The sequence below is a fragment of the Tupaia chinensis genome, unplaced genomic scaffold (genome assembly GCF_000334495.1).
Source record: "Tupaia chinensis unplaced genomic scaffold, TupChi_1.0 Scaffold000048_1, whole genome shotgun sequence".
Lineage (NCBI taxonomy): Eukaryota > Metazoa > Chordata > Mammalia > Scandentia > Tupaiidae > Tupaia > Tupaia belangeri.
In genome coordinates, this window is record NW_006159506.1 from 7,421,476 (window position 1) to 7,439,419 (window position 17,944).

Below are 17,944 nucleotides of genomic sequence, written 5' to 3' on the forward strand. Positions count from 1 at the left end.
ATTCTTGCCAGGTACATGTGTGTGCGTGCCCAAAATCCCAAAAGGAGAATGGAGAAAAGGGATTGCGGCATGGCCACCACCCCCACCCTGGGGTATGTGTGTGATTTCTCACATTCTGTCTCTCTGGAGACTGCATGTACCCTACAGCAAAAATCTCTCTAAAAAAGAAAGTCATAATAAAAACTGTTGAGGGCTAAAAGAATGAGCAAGTCTTTATTCCCTTGATTGTCTTTTTATTCGAAATGAAGTACGTTTGATTCAAGTGGCTTTTGAATTTAACTTTTTAAAATAATTGTGAACCTACTAATTTGTTTTTATTACTTTCAGCTCAAGCTGTGAGCATCTAAGAATTAGTCAGTGATCCAAGTCAAAAGAAATGATAAATTTTGTTTTTCTTCAGGGCATCCTGGAAATACACCAAAGTCAAACTATGATTTCATTATTTTTTTTTCCTCCTCTCTCCCTCCATTGTGCAAGGCACAATGACAATCTATTCATCAGCTACACATTTGGGTTGTTTCCCTGGTTAGCTCTGCCACTGATGAGCTGATAATCTTGGGTGAAGGGCTGAACTCCTCTGAACCTCAGTAGTAGCATCTGTAAATGTCAGAGTTCGGTCTTCATGAACTCTATGGTCCTTTGCAGCTCCAAAAGACAACAACAATGACAACCACAAAATTATAAATGCCATGGCTCTCTCAGCCAGGTTTTCCTCCTGTATTCTGCAGTTTCTGGCACTTGCTTCATGTGAAGACCTGCTCACTCACTCAGAAGCAGGCTGCATCTGCTTTGCAAACCAGCTTCACCTCAGCTTCCCAGGAAGAAAAGAATCAGAAATATCAGAACTCAAAGGCACCAGAGTAAATTTCCCTAATTTTTTGGCCCACCTCGGTGCATCTGGTTCTTAAAAAAAAAATTAAACATCCCAACCACTTCAGTACTTTGTGGAAAGAATACGATTGTTACTGCTTTGTTTTGTTTTGCTTTTTATGTCCAAATACAAAATAAATAAATACTGTACCACAATAGGTAGTATTCATCCATGAACAATGGTCTCTCAAAACGAATTTTAGAGTTAAAATGAACTAGCTTTTACATCTGGGAGCTTGTCCTAGCTATTGTAGTTTATAATTACAATTCCTAGTACAGTACTCATATCATAGTTTACACTTGGTAGGCATTTTTTTCTTTTTTTCAGATTTTTGCCGTAAGGCACATATGCTCACCAGAGACAGATAGAGACAGGAAAAGTGAGAAATCATGGTCCCCTGCCCCTCCCCCACCCACACACACAGGGGGAATGGCCATGCCGCCATTATCCTCCATTGGAGAATGGAGAAAGGATTTTGGGTATGCACACACACGTGCTCAGGGTGATTTTCAAGGCCTAGGCTCTAGGAATCAAGGCCATGTGTGGGAGTCCAGTGCTTTAACCACCACGTCACCTACTGGCCCATACAGGCACATTTTTGAAACTTAGACTGTTCTACCTTTATAGTATTTTAGATGCTCAATGTGCTTCAACCAATTAAACTTCATTATTGTTAAATTATCTCCCATTTTAATTACTGTCTGCAAAAAAGCAGAACAACCTAAAAAGGAAATCTAAATAAAATAGTACAGAAGAAAAAAATACGAACGTAGTCTAAACGGCTTAAAGATGCTTTAGGGTTTGTACAATTATCCTACGATACACCCAACTTTCCAATTCTGAGCACTTATTACAGATATGTATTTTCAAACATTATCACATTAACCACGTTTCTGACCAAATTATTTTTAGAAAAAATCACCTAGAGCTAGACCATGAGCCATATCAGTTGGGAACTAAGAATATTCACTGAATGCACACCAGAATGTGGGACAAGGATTGAAAAAGTTATTTGCCACTTCCAAAGGTAAAAATAGCTCATGACTGTGGGCTGCCATCTTTGTGTCAGGTCCTGATATAAGTGGTGACATGTGTTAACTCATTTAAATCTTTTTTTTTTTTCTTTAGATTTTTGCCATAGGGCACATGCACTTGCCAGAAAAAGACAGTGAGAGGGAGAGTGAGAAATGACCTCCCCCAGGGAGATGAATGCAATCCCTTCTCCATTCTCCTCCTGCGATATTTCGGGCATGCATGCACACATTCCCTGTGTGATTTTCAAGCCACCAAGTCCAGGACTCAAACCATGGGCAACCATGTGGGAGTCCAGTGCCTTTACCACCATGCTACTCACTGACTTCCTCATTTAAGCCTTTTAACAGCCTGTTCACATTACTGTTATTGTCCTCATTTAAAAATGAAGACATTGAGGTCCAGAAACTTAACAAAGTTCCCAGCCTGTCAGTGGCAGAGCCTGAATGACAAAGTCAAAGAGGCCAACCCCAGAATTTAAGCTTTTTTTTTTTTTTAATAACATCTTTATTGGAATGTAACAAGCCTATCCCCAAATTCACTCTTTGAAAGAGCTTGATTCAGTAGTTTTTTTTTTTATGTCTTCACAGTATTGTACAGCCATCACTATAATCTAATTCCAGAACCTTTTTTCTCACCACACAAAATAACTCTATACCTATTAGTAATCATTCCCCGTTCTCCCAACCCTGACAACCATTAGCCTGCTTTCTGTCTTTGTGGATTAGCCTATTCTAGTCATTTTACATTAATGAAATCATAAATATATAACCTTTTATGTCTGACTTCCTTCATGTAGCATAATGTTTATAAGATTCATCCATAATATAACATGGATATCATTCCTTTTACTTATGAGTAATATTTCATTGTATGGAAACCCAGATTTCTTTGGGTTGTTGGACATGACATATTTTTTTCTGTTTTTCTATGCAAAAATGTGTCATGACTTTTCTGACAACCCAATATTTACATATTCATCAGCTATCCATTTGGGTTGTTTCCACTTTTCGGCTATTATAAGTAATGCTCCTATATGAATATTTAGATAAAAGCTTCTATGTGGACATGTTTTTATTTCTCTTGGGTCGATACAAAAAAGTGAAATTGCTGATTATACGGTTGTTCTGGATTTAACTTTTTGAGGGGAGGTTTTTGCTACAGGGCGCGTGTGTTCACCAGAAAGACAGACAGAAAGCAAGAAATCAACCCCTCGCCAAGGGAGGATGGCCACACCGCAATCCCTTCTCCTCTATTCTCCTCTTGGGATCTTGGGCACGCACGCACACACACCCAGCATGAGTTTTAAGCCACTGGGTCCGGGACTCAAACCGTGGTCTACTACATGGGAGTCCAGTGACATCGCCATTATGCTAACTGCTGGTCCCCTGACAAACTATTTTCCAAAGCATCTATACTATTTCACATTCCCACAAAAATACAAGAGGGTTCTAAGTTCATATTCTGGCCAACAGTTGCCATTTTTGTTGTTTTCATTTTAGCCACCTAGACATTTGGGAATACATTAGTGTTTTCAAATCTCACTATGAACATCTCATTTCCTATTTATTTTTTTCTTTCTTTCTGCCTGAGATCTTTGGGTAGCTTTATATCAGCTCCAACTGCTATATCCTTTTTAGGTAGCAGTGATGTTAAATAATTGCTTTTAATCGTTTTTGTAAAGCACTCTACAGATAGGGCTACTTGTGTAGAGTAAGCTCTGAATCATATTAAAACAAGCCCTGAGAATGGAGCTTTTTGAGGAGCTTCCAGTGAGGTTACATAGTAACAATGTGGGAAAAGAGATTTTGAGGCGTCCCAAACCCACTTTCTCTCTATCCTTAGTTTCTGGGTTGCAAGTTTTCACATCTACTGAGGTTGTCTGTTTTCAAGACTGCTCTGGAAAGTGGGATGGGAGTAAAGCAAATTAGAACTTCATGATGCTCGCTGTTCTTACTGAGATTTGTCTGTTCCCTGAATAAATGTTTCTCAAATTGTTGCAGTCTTTAATTTTAGAGTTCTGGAAAAGTTGGTTTCGATCATTTTTGCTACCATTCCTGAAGCTTTATGGAGGAGCAGATTTCCAAGGTTCTTAGTTTATCATTCTGAAAGTGTATCTCCCAGCCTCCTCTCTAGCCACTAAACAGTGGTTTCGGATGAGGAAAGGTCTATCGCACCCCACAGGTATTTTGACTTTGCAGAGATATTTTTGGCATCTAGTATCATCTTTCTGACATGTAATATGGATATTCAAGCAGTTCAAGGAAAATTTGAATTATGAAAAACTATGCATGGATTAAATTATTTTCATCAAATAAACTCACACTTTAATTCCACTTTCCCCCAATTTTTTCATAATCCCCTAATATCTGTTGAAATCATGTTATGTATGTCCTTTTGTTTCTCCATTTATCCTTCACATGGAGCATCACATTAATCTTTTAGAAATTAAACCTGTAGAGAGACCAGCAGATGACATAATGGTTACATCTTTGGACCCCCATGTAGTTGACCTTGGTTCAAGTCACAGACCTGGTGACTTAAAAATCATGCCAGCTGCAGGTGCATGCATGCCCAGGATCCCAAGGGGAAAATAATGGTGGAGAAGGGATTGCAGCGTGGCCATCCCCCCAGGGGGTGATTTCTCACTTTCTGTCTCTCTGGCAAGCATACACACCCTATAGCAAACATTTCTCTCTCCCCCCAAAAAATTAAACCTGTAGAGGGGTCAGCAGATGGAGTAATAGTTATGTTGCTGGACTCACACATAGTTGATCACATTTTGAGTCCTGACCCAGTGGCTTAAACTGACACCGGGCACATGTGCATGTGTCCCCAAAATCCCAAGAGGAAATTGGAGAAGAAGGGATGCAGTGTGGCCATCACCCTGGAGGGGGGGTGCTTTTTTGCTTTCTTTCTCTCTGTTCCTTTCTGTCTCTACAGTGAACACATGTGTCCTCTAGCAAAATATCCCTTAAAAAAGAAAAAAGAAAAAGAAATTAAAACTGTGGAAAGCTATATATGGATTTCATTTCAGTATAATGGAGGGATGCTACAAACATTTGTTTGAAAACTGCTGAGTGAAGCAAGTCAGGCTATGAAAGAGAGACATTGTATGTCTCCACTTAACATATACCAGTTGTCCACACTTATGGTAGAGACTGAAAGACTGGAGAACATAAAAGTATTACAAATTATAATGGACAGTAGAGACAAAGTGGAAAGAGAGTGTGAGAGGGGAAGAGCATAGAAAAGAAAATTTTGTTGGAGGATGGAGAGATAAGACACTTGTGGGACACAGATAAAGTTTATTATCTGTTGACGAGGATGTGTATAATAGTCTCAACTGGGCTGAAGTGAGGTGTATATCATGCTGGGTAAAGTCTCTTTACAATCAAAGTGATGTATAGTGATTTAATGTATGAATAATCATTAAAATTAAAAATAAAATATGCAAAAAAAGAAAGAAAATCTCTACACTGGACTGTTTTTGCCATGTCCTATACCTGCCCTGCTCCCACTGCTAGAATGTCGCCAAAGAGTGCCCGCTGTCTCTGCTCCACTCAAGTCTCACTTGAGAGTGAACAAGAGGGAGTGTAGGGACAAGAAGTCAGAGGCAGTTGCAAGTCCTTCTCAAGAAATTAGGCAGGGACCAGCAGTTAGCCTAATGGCTATGTCACTGGACTCCCACGTAGTTGACCTTGGTTCGAGTCCCGGACCCGGTGGCTTAAACTCACACCAGGCACGTGTGTGTGCGTGCCCAAGATCCCAAGAGGAGAAGGGATTGCAGCGTGGCCATTCCCCCTGGGGGGTGATTTCTCGCTTTCTGTCTCTCTGTCTCTCTCTTCTCCAAAAAGAAAGAAAGAAAGAAAGAAAGAAAGAAAGAAAGAAAGAAAGAAAGAAAGAAAGAAAGAAAGAAAGAAAGAAAGAAATTAGGCAGAATGGGAAAGAAAGGAGGAGCCATCTGATAAACCACATAGGAAGCATTAAGGTGTTTTAGGTAATAAAAAGTCACGTTCTGATTAATCATAAATTCTGCCTGAGAGTTATCATTGATACCATTCAAAGGTTACCAGTTTTCAAATAATTAGACGCTAATAAAACATGCACCATCTAAGCTAGACTGAATAAAACTGAACTCCTGTGTAAGGAGTAAGTCTTTAGAGTAAGCCCTTAGAAAAACTTGACAAAAATAAGAGCTATCAACTTTAGAACATCGTCATAAACAGCTTTATAATGCAAAGCACAAATAATTAGATGCTAATAAAACATGCACCATCTAAGCTAGACTGAATAAAACTGAACTCCTGTGTAAGGAGTAAGTCTTTAGAGTAAGCCCTTAGAAAAACTTGACAAAAATAAGAGCTATCAACTTTAGAACATCATCGTCATAAACAGCTTTATAATGCAAAGCTATAACTTTGGTACCTATGGAGCCTGGCAGTTAAATTATTATTTTTTTTAAATCCTGTTTAATAATTATGGAGAAACTTGGCAAGAATGTATTAGAGAACGTTTTTTATACTGTAGAGTCATACAGGCAAATATTCTCAAAATCCATCTTTTCTTCACTTTTGGTCACAATATTGATTTCCAACTTGCTAGTCCAAAGAGAAAAGTAAAGGAGGATAGGGCTCATTTTCAAACTGAATCCAGTCAGGCTCAGAGAGGGCCTTCTGCTAACCAGTGTGGGCAAACGGAGTAGCATCTACTTACTGTATATTTTTTATTTTCATTTTGTTTTTGAGAGAGATTTTTGCTATAGGGCATGTGTGCGCACCGCAGAGACAGAGACAGAGAGAGAGAATGTGAGAAATCACCCCCCCCCGGGGGAGTGACAACACCACAATCCCTTCTCCTCCATTCTCCTGTAGGGATTTTTGAGCACACATGCACATGTGCCTGGCATGAATTTTAAGCCGCCAGATCTGCTACTCGAACTGCGGTCAACTTTGTGGGAGTCCAGCGATGTAACCATTTCACCATCTGCTGGTCTCTTGTTTTGTCTCCTTTTTTCTCTTTTTTTGCTTTGTTTGTGAGGGTTTTGTGTGTGTGTGTGTGTGTGTGTGTGTGTGTGTGTGTTTTCTTTAGCCAAATTTCATCTCATCCTCTGTCTCTTCCATCTGCTCAATTACATTGAAAAAATAAAATAAATAATCATGAGAGAAGCAAAGGAGAATAAAAAAGAAACCTGTACGATACACTCTTAATTTAAAAAAAAATTACTATTGATAAAGTTGCTATAAAATTCTTTTGAAAAAAGATTTATTTTGTGAAAGAGAGACAACAAGCACCCTCAACAGGCTCTCACACTGTAATTCCTTCAACCCCTCAGCCTTTTGGCCAAACAGGATCATAGGCACACATGCCTGCACCCAGCATGTAGGATTCCACCTTGGACCCAAACCCCAATTTCCATATGACTTCCAGTACTTAAAGAGCATTGTTCTGCCACTGGATCAATGTAGCTGGGTCTAAAATTCTCTTAAGTATTCAAAAAACCTGTATGCAGAAGTTTAAGAAGAGAGTAAAAAGCTGGCCTCTCAGGAATAAGGAAGGACTCATTCCCAGAAAACTTCATAAGTGGAAACTTGTTAAGTGCTAGATTCATTCTTTTTGTATAGTGTGCTCACTTTTTTTTTTTTAAAGAGAGATTGTGATTGACTCCATTTGGACTGGGATTGAGCCAGTATGCCCTGGTAAGACTGTACCAGCCCTTAAAGTCAGTGTTGTTTCTGATGGATTGTAGCCTCTGGAGAGTTCATGTCCATGACTGAGCAGTTATTAACGACTTTGACTCTCACCCGTACTATAAATAGAGCTTATAGTTTCGTGTCGGGAGTTACAGCACATTCCCAAGTCCAATCCCCGTCTGCGGTCTCTTCTCTTGGTGTCTCTGTGCTGCAGCAAACTGCTTAAACTTCTGCTTCTCCATGAACAGACACCTCCATGACTTCCCCTTTGGTTGGTATGAGGTTGCATTCTTTGTTGAGCTTGGGTATCCACAGTGTCTTCCCTGTATATACTGCACAGCTTCACTATGCAAATGAGATTGTTTAGGACTGCACAGCCAGGGCTTCTTCAGATGGCTTCCAATCGGAGGGAACTAAAACACCTGAGCCTCAGAGAAAGCAGGAGGCACTGGCCTGATTGCCACCTGATTGGACCTCTGGCCTATACTGACATGACCCTGGTGAGCATCCCAAAGCCCCTCCCTGGTTCCACAATGGTAAAGCAGTCATTGCTCCCAATGAATAGCTGCATCTTGATATGCTATAGTGCTCCCAGATCCCAGCTCCCGAACAGATCCCTCAGCCTGCCTCTCCTCTGAATAATTCCTTTCCATCATCTCGCTTCATTAGATTTCCTAATTGTCAAGTTTTTGTTCTCAGTCTTAGCCTTCATCTTCACTTGGAAATGTTTTGTTAGGCAAGCCTCAGAGTCCGGCAAATTATTCTCAACTCTTTCCAACAAGTCCTTCTGCACCTGATTACCATTACTATTGGAATGGCCAGAGTTTCATATTCCCAGGGTGGGCTGCGAATTTTGTCACCAATAGTACTGCCTACATGATCAGCAGAACCAGAGAAGTAATGTATACCCTTCTGCTACAAATTCACAAGTAATTTGCAAGTGAGCTGAGTACCTTCTCTCACCCCCTACCATTTTTGCAATAAAAGAATTCACATCCTTGGACTACGCTTGAAGCTGGTTCAAGACATCTCCTCCAGAGACTTCTCTTGATCTTATTTGTGCTTTCCCTGGAGTCCTAATAAAAGCTGTGCAGACAAAATTACAAGCCCCTATCTCTTTCTTCTTTTTAAAGACTCTTTTTCTCCAAAAACCTTTCGACAGATTGTAAATGAAATGACCCTGTGGAGTGTTTAAGCAGTTACCCCAGTTAGAGTCAGGAAAGGACTCCTTACTTAAATTAACCACTTGATTTTCTTTGAACACGGATCACGCAGAGCCCCGAAGTCCACATTGTTCTTGGCCTCGTTCTCAGTCCATGAGCTTCTGTACCTCTAGATGGGACTTTAGCCTGCTGTTAAGATCAGAGCAGATTTTGAATGGTGGTGGTTTTTTGTTTTGTTTTGTTTTATGTAGTTCTCTTCGTGTTTGGGGGAAAACCCAATATGCATGCTTACTTTTTTTAAATTCCAAACATTGCTGAAGAAAGGACAAACCTATCTACTTTCTAACTACTCAGAACACTTGTAGCATTTGTTAAACATTCTTTAATATGCCTTTTTTCATAGTGTACTCACTTTTTTTTTTAAGAGAGATTTTTGCTGGAGGGAGACAGAGAGAGACAGAGAGTTAGAAAGTGAGAAAACACCCTCTGGGGAATGGCCACACTGCAATCTCTTCTCTTCCATTCTCCTCTCGGAATTTTGGGCATGCATGCACACTCACCTGGCAGGAGTTTTAAGCCACTGGGACCGGAACTCGAACAGCAGTCAACTAACTACATGGGAGTTCAGCGACTTAACCATTACTCCATCTGCTGGCTCCTAGTGTACTCACTTTCTATTGATGTATAGTAAAGTGCCACAAATTTAGTAGCTAAAACCAACACCAACTTATGGATTCATGTGGGCCAGGAGTTTCAGCACAGGTCCTCTGCTCATGGTCTCAAATTATTGCAGCCAAAGTGTTGGCTGGGCTGTTGTCCCAGCTGATACTCAGAGACTTCTTCCAAGCTCACTGAGGTTCTTGAAAGAATTCAGATCTTCACAGCTACAGAGCTGATAAATGTTTCCCTCTTTCTCAAGGACAGCAAGAGAATGGCTCTGTGCTTTCGTTTCCTCACTTGCGCTCTCTCTGGCCTCTAGATCCCAATTCTAAGGGCTCATCTGGTTAGCTCAGACCCACCCTGCTCATCTTCCTTTGAATTAACTTCCAAGATGGCAGATTAGTAACCTTAACTACATCTGCAACATCTTCCTTACCGTGTAAAGTAACATAATCAGAGAAGCGATAGCCCATCCTTTTCACAGATTTTACAAGTACTCAAGGCAAGTTGGGATGATACAAGGGCAAGAGGAAGGGGAGTCATTGAAAATTCTGGCTCTTACACCTACATCCATGTACAATACATACATACAGTGTACATGGTATCCTGTAGTGTGATTTCTAAACATGAATATGCTATGATCTTTCCTGCTTAATAAATGTAGCTGTGGCATTATTAGAGCTGAATGACATTGTGTTTTGTGTTTCAAAATAATCTCATATTAGGACCAGCAGTTACATAATGGCTATGTCACTGGACTCTCATGTAGTCAACCGTGGTTCGAGTCCTGGACCCAGTGACTTAAACTCACACCGGGTGCGTATGTGTGCATGTCCAAGATTCCAAGAGGAGAATGGAGGAGAAGGGATTGTGGCATGGCCATCCCCCCTGGGGGTCATTTCTTGCTTTCTGTCTCTCTGTCTCTCTCTGTCTTTCTGGAGAATGCATGCAACCTCCCAAAAATAAATAAATAAACAAATAATCCCATATTGGAGGGTTAGCTTGTTTTCAACTTTCCCTTCTTGTACGTTATGCCAGGATGAACATTTTTAGGCACTTGTCTTTGCAGTTGAGTGATTATTTCCCATGCATGCATTTGAATCAAATGGATTTGCTGCATCAAAGGATAAGCTACACCAGTGCTGTGACGTCTCACCCAGGCTTCCCCAGCAGGGCAGGGTGCTGTTTTTCTAGTGAAGCCCTGCCTTTGGTGAAGATTCTCGGAGCCCTCTGTACCAAGTCTGCTGAATTATTAGCAACCTTGAAAGAGTTCTAAAAATTACTAGCTGTCACTGTGCAACACATACAGGAAGTAACAAAAAAACAAGGCTGTGTTCTTCACTTGTCATTTCCATCATCATCCAGAACGAGTTGTTTTCATCTGATTACACAACTCCGGGAAACCATGCCTTCATTTTAACTTCCGCTGTCTCCTTTCGAAAGAAGGAATACCAAAACTAGATCATGTTTGAGGCTTCTCATTTTTTTCTTAACTTTAAAGGGACACTATACGTTCTGACCATATAGTGAGAACTCAAGTTCTAAATGAAGACTCTGAGAAAATATAAAACCACGAATCTTAAAAACAAACAAGCAAAGGTCTAATAACACCTGCCCTGCTAGACGTGTCCTCACCATTCATTCGGGTGACACTCAGCATCTCCTAAGGGCCAGGCCCTGCTCCAGTGCTAGAAATGGGGGCAGATGTAGATTCGTGCACTCTACAAGTGCATGGCAAGATTGCAAGATGAGAGCAGAAAGGTTATTGTGGATCTAGACAAAAAAAGTTTTACAATAAGAAGTCACTTTCAAGAACTAGCATGGGTTTCCCTGCCTGGGAGGCAGTAAATGGAATTAAGACAAGTCTGGGATCAGCAGTTGGCGTAATGGCTATGTCGCTGGACTCTCATGTAGTCAACTGTGGTTCAAGTCCTGAACCTGGTGACTTAAACTGATGCCCAGCGCATGTGCGTGCATGCCCAAGATCCTGAGAGGAGAATGGAGGAGAAAGGATTGTGGCATGGCCATCCCCTCTGGGGTGTGATTTCTCGCTTTCTATCTCTCTGTTTCTCTCTCTCTCTGTCTTTCTGACTAGCACATGCGCCCTACAGCAAAAACCTCTCAAAAAAGAAAGAAAGAAAGAAAGAGAGAGAGAGAGAGAGAGAGAAAGAAATGAGACGTCTGTACACTGGCCCAGCCCCTGGGGCACAGTAGGTAACATACCACACTACAGTGCTGGAAGCCACATGGCTGACCATGGCTTGGATCCCTAGCATCGGTCAACCTGAAACATACTAGGTATGCATGTGCTTGCCCAAGATCCTGATGAGCTAGAGGGCAAGGGGAAGGAGATCTTAGTGTGACCAGACCCTGTTAAGGGTGTCTCTCCCTCCCTATGCACACACGTACCCCCTATTATGAGTAAAATAAAAACACCAATAAAAAGAAAACTTTGGAATTAGTGTTTGATATCAATGTACACTGTTGTACATTTATATGTTTAATATATAATATATATTTAATAATATATTTAATATTGTGTGTGTATTTAGAGAGATTTTTACTATAGAACACGTGTACTCACTAGAGAGACAGAAAAAGACAGAGACAGAAAGTGAGAAATCAGCCGCTGGACGTAAAACCACACTGCAATCCTGTCTCCTCCATTCTCCTCTCAGGATTTTAGACACACAAGCACATGCGTCCAGCATGAGTTTCAAGTCGCTGGGTCTGAAACTCGAATCATGGTGGGTCATGTGGGAGTCTAGCAATGTAACCATTATGCCATCTGTTGGTCCCATATGTAATGCGTATTTTAAAATCACTAAAAGAGTACATTTAAATGATTTACACCACAAAATAATGTTAAATATGTAGGGTGAATGATACGTTGATTAGCTTGATTTAGTCATCCCATAATATATGCATATATCAAAGCATCATTTTTTAACCCCATAGATATATACAATTATTATTTGTCAATTAAAAATGTGAAGGAGTTAGGCAGTGCTACCGCAATAATGCAAATAGACCCATATGAGAAAGAGCCTGGTTCAAGTCCTACCGTGTCCCTAAACACGTGTGCATGCCCATAGTCTGGGGCAGCTGATGCTGGTGACAGATTGAGGCATGACTTATTTGGGATGTCTTTGCTCTCTCTCTCATGAAAGAATGGGAAAAATGAAAAAAAAAAAACTTTCAAAAGTTTTTTTTTTTTAAAGGAAGTGCTAAAGGGAGTTTTGGGGACAAAGAGAAATGATACTATCTGGAAACAGAGCCTCCGAAATAGGTGTGAGTTGTATAACAAAAATGCTAAATATCTAAGTAATGGATAGAGATTATAGGGAATTCCTCTGTAAGCCACACAAGTGTTTTTAAAACAAACAGAAGCAAAGTGAGTAAGAGAAATGTCTGTAAATATTTGAGTCCCTTTCATGGTAGAATTTGGGATATACAAAATGAACATGTCTACATCAGAGTTATGGGACATCAACAGAGGAAATCCTTGTAGTATGACAGGGCCAGGACACATGTCCATCCTCCAGCCAGTCCTGAGCCCGGAGACATTTGTAAGGAGAGAGGGCCCCAGAGGGGTAAAGGTAGCACCTCTCCTTCCGCTCATGGACTGTCTGGGAGCCAAGTCATTGACTGTGCACCACTGACAAAGACCCAGCCCCATTTAAAGCTTTACCTCTCCTCCACCTCTCCCACTGCTAACAGGTCCCCAAATCTGTTAGGAAACCTTCCCACCTTAAAAATACAGAGAACGCTTCAGTCATAAGTGAAACTAAAAGGGATCATGTGTAACTAATTAGGTGTCATAGTGAGAGAAAAGAAACTTTTCTCCATATCCTGGTCATTTAAAAGAAATATTACCCTCAAAAAAAAAAAAAAAAAAAAGTCTTTACCTGAGATCTGAAGTGCAAAGCATATTTATCTTGTTCAAGGCTAACCTTGCCAAGGAGATTTGAATTTAAATAAGGGCTGCTCTGGAGCCTATTAATCTCAAGGGGGTGGGAGGGGGTGGAGCAGCTGTGAAAACCAGGGCTGCTAAAAGCTATGGGTTGTACAGGAAGCAGGCCGGTGTCCATTTGGGATGGTCCATGTTTTATTGCTGTTTTTGTCTGGGTCTCTCTGCCTGATGGAGAAACCTTTGCCATTCTGAAGGGAGGCTAGCAGAGTCATTGTTTAATAGTCAAGTGGCCTTACTCCAGCTTCTACACAGAGAGAGAGAGAGAGACTCTCGGATAGGACCTAACCTCAGGCTCCTGCTTAGAGTCCTCCACTCTTCACCCTGGTCCTCTGCAAAGCTGCAAAGACCTGAATTCTTTCAAAAACCTTAATGAGGGGAACCAGCAGTTAGTGTAATGGCTATGTCGCTGGACTCCCACGTAGTCGACCGCGGTTCGTGTCCCGGACCCGGTGGCTTAAAACTCACGCCGGGCGCGTGTGCGTGCGTGCCCAAGATCCTGAGAGGAGAATGGAGGAGAAGGGATTGCGGCGTGACCATCCCCCCCGGGGGGTGATTTCTCGCTTTCTGTCTCTATGTCTCTCTCTGTCGGTCTGGCGAGCGCACGCGCCCTGCAGTGAAAATCTCTCCAAAAAAAAAAAAAAAAAAGAACCTTAATGAGCAGACCAGGAGATGGCGTGGTAGACCATAGAGTCCCAGACCTGGTGGTTTACTTTCTCACTTTCCTCTCTCTCTCTCTCTCTCTCTCTCTCTCTCTGTGTGATTAAATTAAAATAGATGAATAAATACATAAAAATAAATGAATAATTAAAGTAAATTTTTAAAAAATAATCTGAGTAAGCTTGGAAGAGTACTCTTGAGTATTAGACAGGACAACAGCCCCAGCCAACACTTTGGCTGCAGTGATTTAAGACCATGAGCAGAGGACCTAGTCAAATTGCAGAAACTCCACTTCTCACCCTGCGCCTCTCTTCTTCCCCTGCAGACCTGCTGCACTTCCACATCTGTCCACAAGGGCTCTTGGCCTCATCCTCTTGCATCCTTGGCATTCCAGGGCTCCTTTGCTTTCCCCCTCTGTGAGCACTCCTCGCTCTCCTCACTCCAGCCCTGTGCAGTCTTCCCTGCCATGCACTGCTTCATAGCACTGCCTTCTCTTCTCTTTTCTCCTTCACAGCCTAGACCCCTCTGTAGGAAGAAGCTGCAGTGCCTCCTCCCCTTTTCATTCACTTCTCAGCTGGCTTTTGCCCAACCATCCTCCATCTTACACAAAGACTCCAGTGACCTCCTCCTTCCCAAATCTACAGTCCCATGTGTTAAAAAAAGGCTCCTGAGGTTTCCGCTCCTGAATTTCCCACCAACACTCACATCCCTCATACCCAGGGTTGTACAAGTCACCCACCTATTTTGCCTACTCCCAACACAAATCTTTTTTTCCTCTTTTTTTTTTAAGTTTATTTATTTATCTCAAGAATGAGAGAGACAGAAAGAGACAGGCAGAGAAATAGCACCCCCAATAAGGGAGCCCTGTGATCCACCCCAAACTTCATCCAATTCTGTATCACAGGTACACATGTAACTTGGCCTAGCTGAAGCTGGGCGTGGATCACAGTGTCAAAAACTTGTTGAGGGGGGAACCAGCAGTTAGCGTAATGACTATGTTGCTGGACTCCCACGTAGTCGACCGCGGCTCGAGTCCTGGATCCGGTGGCTTTAAACTCACACCAGGCGCGTGTGCGTGCGTGCCCAAGATCCCGAGAGGAGAATGGAGGAGAAGGGATTGCGGCGTGACCATCCCCCTTGGGGGGTGATTTCTCACTTTCTGTCTCTATGTCTCTTTCTGTCTTTCTGGCGAGCGCACGCGCCCTATAGTGAAAAAAACCTCTCCAAAAAAATAAATAAATAAAACTTGTTGAGGGGACCAGCAGATGGTATAAGGGTTATGTCACTGGACTACTACATAGTAGACCACAGTTTGAGTCCTGGACGGAGAGGTTTAAAACTCATGCTGGGTGTATGTACAAGCATGCTCAAAATTCTGAGAGGAGAAGGGAGGCAAGGGACTGCTGCATGGCATCCCGCTGGGAGATAATTTCTGTCTCTCTGTCTCTCTGGCAAGCACATGTGCACTATAGCAAAAAACATCTCTTAAAAAAAAAATCCTGTTGGGAATGTTGTTTCTTTCTTTCTCTTTCTCTCTGTCTCTCTCTTTCTCTCTACCTTTCTCACTCAAGGGGTAAATAAACTACAAAAAAAGAAAGAAAAAGAAAGAAAGAAAGAAAGAAAGAAAGAAAGAAAGAAAGAAAGAAAGAAAGAAAGAAAAAAGAACTGTTCCAAGGATGCAGGAAGTGCTATTTTCATGGAAAAATGAAATTAAAGAATGAGTTTATTTTGATGCAAAAAGTTTTTAAATCCATAGTTTTTCATTTTTTAAAATATTATACACATTTTCTGTGAACTTTCTGACCATCGCTTGTATCTGTCAGTTTGGGGCATCGCCTGCCTGCCCTCACTTGCCATCACTCTTCTTCCCCAACAAGCAATATGCAAACACATTACCTGCCATCCACAAGAAATAGCATTTAGCTCCTGACACACACCATGGTAACTCTCATACCTCCACAATTTCATTCTTACTCCTTTTGTCGACCTGCTGAACTCCCCTTTCTCTTCTAGGACTCAGCTCAAATATCACTTCCACTGGGAAGCCTTCCCTGATACTCTAAGACTTTCCCCACAGACTCATCGTTGCATCCCAATGAACTTCCACTTAAGCATGCATCATTTCAATTAGTTAGTTTTAAAAAATAAGCGTTGCAACTTTTGAATACTTTTCTCATGCCAGAACCTGTTCTAAATACTTTACGTATCTTATCTTATTTAAGCCTCACAGTAAACCTATGATATGTTTTAGAAATTGGTTTTCATGTTTGTCATCCCTCCTTGATTGTAAACCCATGCCCTGATTATCTCTGAATCTCCAGCATCTAGCGAGTGCCTGGTGAATAGTGAGCACATTAGTTAAATTAATATCTCTTGATTGAGCCAATCAGGTATGGTCTGCACCAAGAGATGGGAGCATGCATAAATTATTGACTTGAAGGACATTTAGGAAAAGGATGGATGGTAGTTGGATCTAAAATTCATCAGTGCTATAAACAAAAGCTGCTGTAACTACCTGGCCCCATCATTAAATCGTTAAGACTACATGAACATTTTCTATAGTGCTGAGGGGTTAATATGCTCTCATTTGATTCTGCACTGTCATATAATTTCAGGTCTTTCCAAGGACATAATAATACAATTCACGATGACATTTTATTTCATGCTCTTGCTTCAAGGGTCAAAATCAAACTTCTGAAAAGTTTTATGTGGCCCTTTGCTCCTGGGTTGCCCACCTTTGTTAAAGGGCAAAGAGACAATCACCCAGACAACCTTTCTTTAAATATAGAATGGAAATTTGCCACAAAGTATAGAGAACTAGGGTCAGCAGGTGGTGTGGTGGTTAAGGGCGCTGGACTCCCACATGGCCAACCTGTTCAAGTCCCAAACCTGGTACTTGCTTTCTCACTTTCCTTCTCTCTCTGACTCTGTCCCTCTCTGGTCAAATTAAAAATAAATAAATAAAATTAAACAAAATGAGTCTTTAAAAAAAAGTATAGAGAATTATAATCAGGAGTTAATATTATAGTTTCTATGGCAATTGTGGAAGACCATCAACATGCATATATATAGCTTAATCATTACAAAGGAACAGGCTTTTTATAAATTGGAACAATATAAACAAATTCAAAGATACATATTTTGGTTTCAATTCATTTTGCTTCCTTACCCATTTCCCATTTAGTAAGTTCTGTTTCATTAGGCAGGAGAGAATGGTTAAGTTTAACACATTGATTAAAGTATCTCTGGGTGACCTTGCAGCTGATCTTAATAGGGGGTGGACAACATCCAGTCATGTAAGTGTCTCCAATGGGTGCCATTGGTAATGGAACCAATAACAAACTCAAGTCTGGATGAAGCTCCAGCAAATCTCCAGGAGCCCCCAAATTCAGTGTTATCCACTCCAGTAATCTATAGATAGAATATAAACAGGACTTGGGACCTCTTTTTTTTTTTTTTTCTTGGAGCTCTGAATGTGATAGGAAGTTTAATCTCCTGTGGTTGTGCTTCTAAGGAACTACCATTGCTGGAATGAAGCTTGGATGACAAGACCTGACCTTCCTGTTGGATTTGGGGGCTGGCAAGCTGTGGACAGCACCCCACAGGAAAACAGTGATGGTAAGACTGCATCTTCCCTCAGGGAAATTATTTCCCTGCTGATCCCTAGGGCACGGTTATTGCTGCACTGGATGTGGGAGGGGAAATGCACCCATTGGAAACCAGGGTCAGAAGTGTGCTTTCTGGACACATATACAGTGCTAACTGTCTCCCAATCAGGCTTAATTTCATCTCAACAGTCGACTTTACTCTGTTTATTTTACAACTTTTAGAGAAAGAATATAAAACTTAACATATATAATTCATCTACTCTTGCTTTGATAAGCAGTTTTCAAGA

At 41.2% G+C, this 17,944-nt stretch overlaps 1 protein-coding gene across 1 annotated transcript in view; it reads left to right on the forward strand.

Annotated features, from left to right (window-relative positions):
• The window catches only part of F13A1 (coagulation factor XIII A chain), a 194,183-nt gene that overhangs the window by 112,146 nt on the left and 64,093 nt on the right, over positions 1-17,944 (forward strand). Inside the window, exon 9 of the mRNA XM_006141237.3 lies at positions 17,564-17,667. Coding sequence (XP_006141299.2) covers positions 17,564-17,667 — 104 coding nt within the window. The remainder of the gene's footprint in view (positions 1-17,563; positions 17,668-17,944) is intronic.